The sequence below is a fragment of the Danio rerio genome, chromosome 3, assembly GCF_052040795.2.
Source record: "Danio rerio strain M-AB ecotype USA chromosome 3, GRCz13ab, whole genome shotgun sequence".
In the NCBI taxonomy this organism is placed as follows: Eukaryota; Metazoa; Chordata; class Actinopteri; order Cypriniformes; family Danionidae; genus Danio; species Danio rerio.
In genome coordinates this window covers 27,114,348-27,126,700 of record NC_141023.1, presented here as the reverse complement: position 1 = coordinate 27,126,700, position 12,353 = coordinate 27,114,348, and the positions used below count along the sequence as shown (strand labels likewise).

Genomic DNA, 12,353 nt, shown 5'->3' with positions numbered 1-12,353 from the left:
AGGGAGAGTAAGCTTTACATTTTTGTGCAAACTATTCTTTTCAATCATTTTTGAAGAGTTGATAAACAGGTGAATCAAATTTTGTAAATCAACTCTAGAATATCAACACTAGACTACAAAACTGAGCTGACTTCAGTTGAATAATGGCACTATTTCCTTCTGTAGAGTTGCTAATAGCTAAATTAAGCAGGTTTCATAATTTGATAAACTTGCCAGTATTAAACTACACTCAAAAAACGATTTTTGCTGCTTGTTCAAACTTACTTAAGTTTTTTCAATTGACAGCTTATTCTTTTTATGTTCAATCTACTTAAATTAGTAAAACGATCAAATTAACTAAATCGATTTGTGTTGGGACAACATGAAGGAACTGTGTGACATTGTGTACATTTTAAAATTAAACTGAACTAACACTGATTTAGTGTGACGCAGTGGCGCAGTAGGTTGTGCTGTCACCTTACAGCAAAAAGGTCGCTGGTTTGAGCCTCGGCTGGGTCAGTTGGCATTTCTGTGTGGAGTTTGCATGTTCTGCCCGAGTTTGCATGGGGTCCCCCCACAGTTCAAAGACATGTGGTACAGGTGAATTGGGCAGGCTAAATTGTCCATAGTGTATGTATGCGTGCGAATGAGTGTCTGTGGGTTTCTAAGTGATGTGTTGCGGCTGGAAGGGCATCGCTGCGTAAAACATATGCTGAATAAGTTGACTTTTGATTCCACTGTGGCCCAGATTAATAAAGGGACAAAGCCGAAAAGAAAATGAATGAATGACTGAACACTGATTTAAATTAAGATGAATAATAAAAACGCACGCCGAGCAGCATTATAGCTGAAGTGAGTTCAGTTTAGAGTTATTGATCATTCCGCCACATTTGCATCATTATTGAAATAAACTGAATTAACAATCAGCTCAATTAAGTGGAACATAGAATATACATTATAATCTTGTTTCCTCTCTGAACAACTCTGAAACATTAACACAGCTCTGGGAAAAAAAATGAAGAGACCACTTTAGATTTATTATTGGTTCTTTGAATTAGCCATTTTTGCTATTTTTTTTGAGTAAAATGTTAGTTTGTGTGATATTTTATATAAACTGAAAACTCGTTAGGGCGACACGATGGTTCAGTGGTTAGCACTATTGCCTCATAGCAAGAGGGTCGCTGGTTCGAGTCCCGATCTGGTCAGTTGACATTTCTGTGAGGAGTTGCATGTTCTCCCTGTGCTCGCGTGGGTTTCCTCCGCATGCTCCGGTTTCCTCCAGAGTCCAAAGAAATGCGCTTTAGTTGAACCGAATTATTTAAATTGGCCGTAGTATATGTTTGTGAATCAGTGTGTATGGGTGTTTCCCAGTAATGGGTTGCAGCTTGAAGGGCATCTGCTGTAAAACATATGCTGGATAAGTTGACGGTTCATTCTGCTGTGACTAGACCTGATGAATAAAGGGACTAAGCCACAGTTAAATGAATGAATGAATCAATGAATGAGTGAATGAATGGGGTGAATGAATGGATGAATGAATGGATGAATGAATGAATGAATGGATGGATGAATGAATGAATGAATGAATGAATGAATGAATGAATGAATGAATTCATTAATTAATGAAAACTAGTTTGTAAAACTTCAAATCATACATTTTTCAGAAATTAAATATAGGTCAATATAAAATATACCATATTTTCAGATCTTGCATAGTGTAAAACAACAAAAATGTAATACGTACAGTTGAAGTCAGAATTATTAGCCCCTTTTGAATTTTTATTACTTTTTTTATATTTCCCAAATGATGTTTAACAGAGCAAGGAAATTTTCATAGTATGTCTGATAATGTTTTTTCTTCTTTTTTAAAAACATTTTGGGGGCAAATTTATTAACCCCTTTAGTCTTTTTTTTGTTTTTGATAGTATCCAGAATTAACTATCATTATACAATAACTTGCCTAATTACCCTAACCTGCCTAGCTAACCTAATTAATCTAGTTAAGCCTTTAAATGTCACTTTAAGCTGTACTTAAGTGTGTTGAAAAATATGTAGTAAAATATTACTTACTGTCATCATGGCAAAGATAAAATAAATTAGTGATTAGAAATGAGTTATTAAAACTATTTTGTTTAGAAATGCGTTGAAAAAAAATCTCTCTGTTCAACAGAAATTGAGAGAAAAAAAAAACAGGGAGGCTAATTATTCTGACTTCAACTGTATATATATATATATATATATATATATATATATATATATATATATATATATATATATATATATATATATATATATATATATATATATATATATATATATATATATATGTGTATGTGTCTGTGTATGTTTATGAATGGTTGAAAGGATGAATGAATAAATTAATGAATGAACTGGATGATAACTTTAAACTGGTCTTCTTATTTTTTTCCTGAGCTGCACTATTATTTTCTTATTTCCGTGAACTAGCTTTAAAACAATATGCGTTTTATAAAACAGTACATATAATATCACTTCATAATAACAACAACAGACTCATAACTTCTATCTATCTATCCTATGTAAAAACAGAGATTTTATTAAATGTTTGTCTCATCATCTCACCAACAGGAGCCCCAAAGGCAGCAGAGACTCCAGCCGCTGCTCCTGCCGACACAAAGTCTCTCTTCTCCGTGTCCCTGCGGAAATACTCGAACATCTGCAGAAACAGAGATTTACAGTCAGGCTCCATGTTCACTGAAAGATTCAAGCAGACTCTAAACTACAGTGCAAACATCTGACCTTAAAATCTTTTTTCAGTGACGTGCTCCTGCCTTGAGAAACTCCCGCAGCCACCACTGCTCCTGAGTGAATCATAGGCCCTTCCTATGAAAAGAGAGCAGATGATGTGTCCAAATGTCAGCTTAAAGTCCCATTAACTCTCTCTGGCTGATGTTATTATACCTTTCCAACAGCAAGACCTCCAGCCACTGAGCAGATCACTCCAAAGACCTTTACCACCAGAGTCTGTGGATGTCAGCAAGAAAATTATTGGAGGTCTCTTTTTTTACGATTGAAATTCACGTTATTTTGCTTTTCGATAGAGGAAAAGAACATACAGTTGAAGTCAAAATTATTAGCCCTTCTGTGAATCTTTTTCAAATATTTCCCAAATAATGTTTAACAGTGCAAGAAAATTTTCACAGTATTTCCTATAATATTTTTTTTCTGGACAAAGTCTTTTTGTTTTATTTTGGCTTGAATAAGATCAGTTTTGAATTTTTTACATTTAAAGGTCAATATTATTACCCTCACTTAAGCTATATTTTTTCAGTAGTCTATAGAAGAAACCATCGTTATACAATGAATTGTCTAATTACCCTACTTTATCTAGTTAAGCCTTTAAATTTAACTTTAAGTTGTATAGAAGTCATTCATTCATTTTCTTGTCGGCTTAGTCCCTTTTTTAATCTGGGGTCGCCACAGCGGAATGAACCGCCAACTTATCCAGCAAGTTTTTACGCAGCGGATGCCCTTCCAGCCACAACCCATCTCTAGGAAATTATATAGAAGTGTCTAGTAAAAAATTATTTACTGTCATCATGGCTAAGATAAAATAAATCAGTTATTAGAAATGAGTTAGTAAAACTATAATGCTTAAAAACATGTTGAAACAATCTTCTCTCCTTTAAACAAAAATTGGGGAAATGATATACAGAGGGGCTGATAATTCAGGAGGGCTAATAATTCTGACTAACTGTATATAAAATACATCACCATCACACATCATATATGAACCAAAAGACATCACCTTAAGCCGAACAACACGAGGAACCTTTACTCCATTCAGATAGCATTTTATTTGAGGGATTCCACTTCCTGCAGCAATGGGCTGTGAAAAAATAAATAATCATCTTCAAAGAAAAATACCACATTATTTACAAAAAAAAAACATACTTATTAGACAGTAAGGTTTTTGAAAGAGGTTTCTTTTGCCTGCCATTTATTTAGGACAAAAATTCACTAAAACTATCAATATTGCTGAACATTATTTATATAGAGAGAAAGACACAGATACACACACTAAATTCTAAATTGTTATAAATAAATCCTAAAATGTTGATTTTTTTATATACTGTTTATTGTTATTAATTATCATTTAATACTAAAATGTTAATCATTTAATATGATATTAAATATTGTTTTTGGTTTTATATCAATACTACTATGTAATTTGTTTTCATGTAAACATCACAAATGCTTTGGCAATACATGTGTAACATTTGACATGTCAATAAAGCAAGTTTGATTTGTAATTGAAGTTAAAAGAGGAAGAAAGAGCTAGAGACACTTTAAAACTTACTTTTTCCTTTGATGGAAACTCAATTATTCATTTTCAATGTGGCATGATCCTTTATTCATCCTAATAATCTGATTATGAGCTCAAAATGTTTTGTACTGTCAATGCAATTTTTTTCACTACTTTTTGACACAGAAAGTTTTAAAGAAACTAAATAAATTCATAACATTAGAAAGTCATTACTGAACGTTTTGATCAATTTAATGCACTGTAGCCGAGTAAGGTATTAGGTTTTTAATAGAAATAAATAATAATAATCAATTACTAAATCACAAACTTTGGAAGTGTGTGGTATTTATTTAAATTTCTTACATTTCAAAAAGTTGCAGCTGGCAAATATTTTAAAAACTAAATTTAAAAATATAGATTTTTTATGTACTAATGCATTATTATAATCCAAAGTTGTGCTTGTTAATATTAGTTCATGCTAACATAAACAGCTATATTTCCATTAACTGATGTTACCAAAGCTCAAACAAATACTGCAATAATGCAATGTTCATTGTTTGTTTATGTTAGTAAATGCATCAACATCAACTAATGAACCATTATTTTAAAGTGTTGCCGATTATTCTTACAGTATATTCATTTTTCTTCCATGTCAAAAGAAACCCAATAAATCCGTCAACGTGCTGGATTTTGGGATACAGCATCCAGCAGATAATAGTCAAATAAAACAGTAAGAGTGGTATGCTAGCATGCTAAGACAAACACAATCAGTTTCTGCTTTGACAACACTATAAATAAAAAGAAGAGAAGGAAAGCAGAAGCCACTCAAGGCTCAGACAGGCAGACAGAAAACACTCACCTCAAAAAAAGCAACAATGATTGCACCAACCATCACGAAAGCAGAGTTCAGCACTGCCCACAGTATGAGAGAGAGGGACAGGCCACCGAGCTCTGTGAATTTCTCAATATCTGGACATGTGATTAAAGAAACTTGCACAATTGATTAAAACTCCATACAATAAAATTTAAATAAATGTTCTTGTTTTTTCTTGCTGTGAAAAGAAAATAAATTAGCAAGTTACTTTAGTACCTTTGGTAAGAAATAAAAAAAATACAAAAAAAAATACAAATAAAATAAAATAAAAAGTAATATAAATAAATAAATAAATAAATTAATTAATTAATTAATTAATTAATTAATTAAATAAATAAAGTGGAAAATGGATCACTAAGCTTATCTAGTAAAGGCAATCTACTTTTAAACTAGTATTCAATTATTATGACTGAGCTATATTTTTTCATTATATCATGAATATGATTTATGGCTTCATAAAATTAGCTCCTGATTTTAATAACTGTAGCTGCTCTAAAGAAGAGGTAATACTAACATTTTAGTTTAGTTGAGTGCAAATTGAAACAAACTAATTGGACAGATGACATTAAATAAAACGTCAATTAGATTAAACGTTTCCGATCCGTCCGCAATCTGATTTATGGCCAAATTATTCATGTAGCCTCAATGATAACTGATTAGACAAAAGTCCATATAACAAAATGTAAACGGAATGCATGAAATTACAGTGTGAACCAGTTTTAGAACAGCAGAGTATTGGCTCAATTGAATTAAATTAAGAGCAAATGCACCTCTATGACTCCCTCATGCGAGTAAATGATTATTTCAGTGGATTGTACAGGGAAGGATACTCAGTTTGACTGCAAAGTACTTAAGTCCTGCAAGGTTCTCCACAGCAATGTCTATCAAGCATGCGATGAGACCGGTGAGTAAACCAATCAAACCGCAGATCACCCATCGTGTGATCTCCAGGCATCTAAAGCCCTGTGGTTAAGATCGAGAAGCATTAAATGTTAATCCACAAATTACTAAAGCATAACAAGAAAAACAGACCCTGTTCTGCGAGTATGCTGAATAAATTGTCTTTACATGGAAACAGCTTATCAGTGACTACAGTTCTGATAAGCCTTAACATATAGATGTCGAATCAAGTCAATACTAATTCTGACACAACAATGTTCGGCATAGTTTTGTGACTCTCAGAGCTAAAATGAAAGCTGCTGCTCCTTGAATAATTTTCTGTTGCCTTTGAACACATTGATATGTAAATTGAGCATATTTATTGCACTTTGACAAATCAAAAGATCAGAAAAAGTCCAAGCATTTATCTTCCTGTAGACTCTCTAAAAAAGAGGTTTAAATTATTAAATAGCATTTTTGGTTTTTGGAGAAACAGAAAAGCACAGCTCAGCAGTGTACAACGCGATTGTTTCACTATCTGGTTTTAACACTAGACACGGAAAGAGCTGCGCTATGAAATCCATTCATTTCAATAGCTACGTTTCCATCCACCTATTTTTATGCACATTTTGTATATGTGCATAAAAAAAAAACAGTTGATGGAAATGCCAAGATGGTGTGATTTTTTTGGTGTGACCAAAATTAACTGTTATTGTTAACATGTATAAACTGGAGAAAAAAAAAACATTTTGTCATGAAACTTTCATTTTGAACTCTGCTATATTTAGATATCATGATAAAAATACAAATGATAAGCTGTGCTATCAGTTCATTACAGTAATGTTTGGTTATTAATTCTAAAGAAAATAAAGTGATTTCAAGGATTGAGCAGATACTGTATGTGTATGCCAAGGCCTAAAACCTAATTTAGACAGTTTGCTGTTTTTATTTATTGCTTTTTTTAATGAATTTTAACAAAGGCTAAAAATTCAATTATCCAAACACAGACACCGTATTGTAATTTGATACATTTGTAATGAAATCTTTGATATGAGCAGCTCAAGATAACCATATTTTCAGTAATCATTATTTTTATATTTGATAAATAAATACATAAAACATTTATTTAAAAATAAATACAAAATATTTTTATATTACATATTAAAAATACAGTTGAAGTCTATTAAATTTTTCTAATGATGTTTTAACAGAACAAAGAAAATTTTCACAGTATGTCTTATAATATTTTTCCTTCTGCAGAAAGTCTTATTTGTTTTATTTCAGCTAGAATAAAAGCAGTTTTAAATTTTTTAAGAATAATTTAAGGTCAATATTATTAGCCCCTTTAAACTATACTTTTTAATAGTCTCTAGAACTTGCCTAAATAACCTAACCAGCCCAGTTAACCTAATTAACCAAGTAAACCCTTTAAATGTCATTTTAGACGGTATAGTGTTTCAAAATATATCTAGTCGAATATTATTTATTGTCATCATGGCAAAGATCAAATAAATCAGTTATTAAAACTATTGTGTTTAGTAATGTGTTGAAAAAAATCTTCTCTTCATTTAACATAAATTGGGGACAAAAATAAACGTGTTAATAATTCAGGGGGGCTAATAATTCTGACTTCAACTGTATATATTATTAAACTCTTCATTTTTGCTGTGAACTACTTTACTGTTCAGTAATTTCACAGTGATATTGAGCAATTCATTTATTTTATCATTTAAATTAAGCTTTAATTAATAACAACAATCATAATATTGTTATAAATAAATGTCTATAATATTGTTATATATTATATTATTATTAAAATTATCATACATCAAAACATGCATGACCAGTACATTTTAGTACACTTTTTTTTTTTTTTTTACACTAACTTAAAAAAAAAGCACAATAAAAATGAAATGCCCATAAGTCTGCCTCAGCTTTGGGAGGGTAAGCATAAAGCATGAACCACACACTCATTCTGTAGGCCTCTGTCAACCGTTATGGCTGTAAACTCAGAACGCACTTTTCACAGATTATGATCTGCACATGATCCAAGTTAACCGTTAAGCTTGTTCCAAACACAGTTGAACATCTCAAACCTCTACATGAGTGTCTCTTTAATGAGCTTTACTGACCATTTGACTCATCCGTCTCTCCTCCTCCAGAAACAACTGATTCTCACTGTTATCATAGTCAAGACTCTGAAACACAGAAAGCACAAGGTGTGAGATTCAACACAGCTCCTCAAAGATACTTATATGTATTAAAGCACACAAGTATCATTTCCACTGTGGTTTTTAAGTTAATTTACAAAATAACCAACCATTTTTTTCCAAGGCATCCCTAACAGAGACTCAATTGAATGAAAAGAGGGTGACTGAATGTCAGGAGTAGATTCAATTACCTCATATTTCAGAGACAGCAGCTTTTCGTTGTGAGGGATTTCCTTCGGTCGACTTCTTATAATGTCCTGTGCGATTTAGGAAAAGACAAACTGAGAATGAACAGCAACATACAGTCATTCAGTGCTCACATAGTCAAAATAGCACAGCACTTTATTTAGCTACAGCATCTCTCTGCAGCATTGAGCAAACGTGACCTCAGGCCAGCAAATCGGAAACATATTCTCACAAATAATGCAGTACATTCATTGCATGCAATTTCCAATACAGTTCTTTTTCTCCAAAATGCATGCTGACGTAACTAAAGAGTCAGCCATTTTCCTGAGTCTCTTGCCAAGAATGGCCCATTTTAGAGGAGATTTAGATCAGACTTGTGTGTTAATACAATATGCAAATCATAAAAACTACAAATAGCTCAAAGCAAGTACTGAAACAGCAGCTCTAAAAAAAAAAAACTGAAGCCACCTTTTTGGCCTGGACTGGACTAAAAGCTAATATGTTGCCCATCAAGTCTTGTCGTTTGACATTTATATATTTATATTGGTGTTAAACTGTTTTTTTACCTCTTCTGGTGTGATTTCCTCCTCAAGGTCCACAGTGCTCAGCCTGCCTATATGAAATATACCTCCCCCGGATAACTATGAACCAAACACATTACACTTATCACAAGTCTAATTTACTCTACATTTAGAGTCATTTATGTTGCAGATTTATCTTGTACACAACAGTATATTGATGAATATATTGGTCTTTTTTGTAAATATTTAAATCTACAGTTAATGATTGTTTTGGTGCTGGAATGTGATCCTTAAATAGTCTTTTAAAAATGTCAACAGATGATTTGGGAACACTTTTTTTTTGATGGTCTTGTTGAGTATTAGTAGTCTGTCTGCTTAATATCTGCTGATACTGCTCCTTCAACAGACATTTAACTGCCTATAAGAACATTTGCAAGTGCATGCCAACTTACACTAAACCCAACCTAACAGTCTACTTGTAATCTAATGAGAATTAGTTGACATGTAGATGCAATGTAACTAAAATTCAACAAACGGAAATATACCAGACGAGATTTTTACTGCAACACTAAATGCCAATTTAGTAGAGAAATTCTGAAAATCATGGCAAATTTTTAGTAAAACGAATTAATTTCTTCTTTTTTGTTTTGAAGCAAACAACAAAAACAACATCAAAACATATATACTGTAATGTATGGCTACATTTATGCTTTTAAACCCTGAAAATCCATTTAATCTTTAATGTGCAACATTATCTTATGACATTGTCATTTGGTATAAAATATATTTGCTTTAAGATATTGTTATAATTTCAGTTTTGTGCTTTTTCTAAATGAAGTACTCTACCACAAAGCAAGGCACCTTAAGCCGATACAGCAATGGGTGTAATCATTTCTAAATATGCCATTGATTCAATCAGACATTCACACTGAATGTATTGTAGGTCAAAGGTTGTTTGCCGTTTCTTAGCAGAATAAGAGGGTTAACAGAAATGGGAAGTTTAAAAATCCAAATATCCAGAGTTGCAAAACATTCCTCAAGTTATCACCAGACACAAACACAGGGTTAAAACAAGGGTTTACCATCCTAATAACCGGTTTAAGAACCAGTTTTGTTTCGCTTTTCTTTTATTAATTAGAAATGGGACAATTACCAGTTTCTAGGTTTACTGCGGTTTGGAAAAGTTTTAAAACCGCTAATATTTTCTGTTATACTGTTAAAAAGGTATATGTAAGGGGTTTTTTATGTGTTGTAAAGAAATCAGTGTTTTTTAAAATATAGACAGCAGAAATCAATGACTTATTAGAATAATTTAGCATAGAGGTAAAGTTAGTTTTATATTCACACATTCGTTGATTTAGAAGTCTCTGTATTGTTTACCATGTTACTTTGAATATTCGATCGGAATTAGCATGCAAGTGTGACTTGAAAACAACAATAACACTGTTTATTTGACAGTAAACAATGTTGTACTTTGATAGTCATTGGCTGCTAATATGATTTCGCTATTTAGAGTTTGCAAATAATACTTTTATGAAATAGCATTATTAAGGGGAAAGTATGAATGTGCGAACATAAAACTAACTTTAACTTACCTCTATTAATTTAGCCTGCCATTTTAACTGTTCCAAAATATTATAAATGTATGGTATATTATAAATGTTATAAATATTATAAATGTATGGGATATGTATATATTGTGTTAAATGAGAGAAAAAGTTTTGGGTTTATTTTACCCAGACATTTTTGAGCAGTCATCACAATACCGTGACACCGTAGTATTTTTATACAAGGTTATCATACAGTCAGAAAGTTAAACCGGCCCATGCCTAACTGCATGACAGGCTAATGCAAGTGACCATCATGCTTTCTGCGTCAACACGCTAGTTTCTCATGCTTAGCAATCATGCTTTGTTTAACAAGCAGTGCAGATCTTTCATATGAGCAGAAGTCAACACATTCCAGATAAGGTTAGCTCTGTTATGTTTGTGGTATGCCTGGCCTGTCTGGTACCTGTCTGTTGAGTTTGCTATCCTCGGCTCCGTTCAGCAGCGGTGTTCTCTCTCCGCGGTCATCGCCTCGGCTCGACCAGGACACTTTCTTCGTGATGTTGGCCATATTTACTTTCGTAAATAAAGATACATCAAACCTGCTAAGCAGAGAACTACTGCGTACAGTTCTTCCCCATGACTAACAATCATAAGCAATCCCGTGACCAGAGTACGGAAAGCTTGAAAGTCCAAAACAGAAAACGGAAGTCTGGGAAATGCAGTTCACTTTGGGTTGTGTCGCGTGCGATTGTCCAGATGGGATTTTGCTCATATCTTATGTATTATATTTGCGCTGTTAAAAGCACATTTCACTGTCATTGCAGCCGTCATAACAGCAAAACAACTAATGTGTCCTAGCATGTTCTTACTATTCAACTTTTCCCGAACGTGACTAACGTTACTAACGTTACTACACTGCAAGTTGTGGGTTGCACTTCCGTTTTTGGGAACTTCCATTCATAACAAATAATTGTAAATAAAAAGTTTGTGGTAGAAATAATCAACATACATGGTGAAAGTTTGTCTTTGTGCTTTATTTTAATCCATCATGAAGAGATGCTTTGTATTTTAATGTGATGTCAGAATTAGCAAATCTGAGACTCAGTTTAATTTGTTTGTTTTTAGTTCACTAAGGTTTGTTTGTCCAGCTAATTTTCTCTGTGTAGCTATTCCCTACTGTGCATGAATTAAATGTTTAAGATGCCTATTGCTGCAGAAAGGGATATTTTGAGGTTTCGTAGTCTGCTGAAAGTTAATCTGTTAATTTTAATCAATTCCCTTGTGATGTTCAGTGGATTCAACTGTGAGGAATATAATGCGAATTCACTAAAAAAATAAAATAAAAAAATCACTGATTGTCTAGTTTAATTGAAGATACATGAATTACACATTGATGAATAGGGTGGTCAACTGTTTTGGTTAGTTTGTGTAATAAATGATTCAGTGATTTAAATTTATGTATTTATTATTCAGGCCGTATCCTGAGCAGATGCTGTGGTGGTCATGGAGGAGTGGAGAGCATGAGGCTGATTGCTGTAACACTCCAGGGACAGACGAGTCTTCGCTGAGGTCCACCAGCATTCTCCAGCCTCCGGTGCCTAGACTGCAGCTCTGCACAAGACGTTTGGCCAGTGGAGAAATGGTCGTGCCCAACTGAGCCTGGTTTCTCTTTAGGTTTTTTAATTCTTCACTTTCACCAATTGGTGAAGTTTTTTCCTCGCCGCTGTCACCACTAGCATGGTTCGAGATCTGTAGAGCTGCGCATCGATGAATTTGGACTCTCAGTAGTGATTATTAACCACACTGAACTGAGCTAAACCGAACTGAACTTAAACACTGATAACTGAATTACACTATTTTTAATTTACT

The 12,353-nt window shown here is 33.0% G+C and overlaps 1 protein-coding gene across 2 annotated transcripts in view; it reads right to left on the bottom strand.

The window, feature by feature from the left end:
* Window positions 1–11,139, bottom strand: part of clcn7 (Cl-/H+ antiporter 7) — a 31,033-nt gene extending 19,894 nt beyond the window's left edge. Inside the window, 10 exon segments of one of the 2 annotated variants that reach the window (NM_001077537.1) lie at window positions 2,581–2,674; window positions 2,758–2,841; window positions 2,920–2,982; window positions 3,767–3,847; window positions 5,124–5,233; window positions 5,969–6,101; window positions 8,150–8,215; window positions 8,419–8,484; window positions 8,980–9,054; window positions 10,948–11,139. In NM_001077537.1, the coding sequence (NP_001071005.1) occupies window positions 2,581–2,674; window positions 2,758–2,841; window positions 2,920–2,982; window positions 3,767–3,847; window positions 5,124–5,233; window positions 5,969–6,101; window positions 8,150–8,215; window positions 8,419–8,484; window positions 8,980–9,054; window positions 10,948–11,052 (877 nt within the window). In that variant the 5' untranslated portion in view covers window positions 11,053–11,139. 2 annotated transcript variants of the gene reach the window in all.
* Between the last annotated feature and the right edge of the window lie 1,214 nt (window positions 11,140–12,353).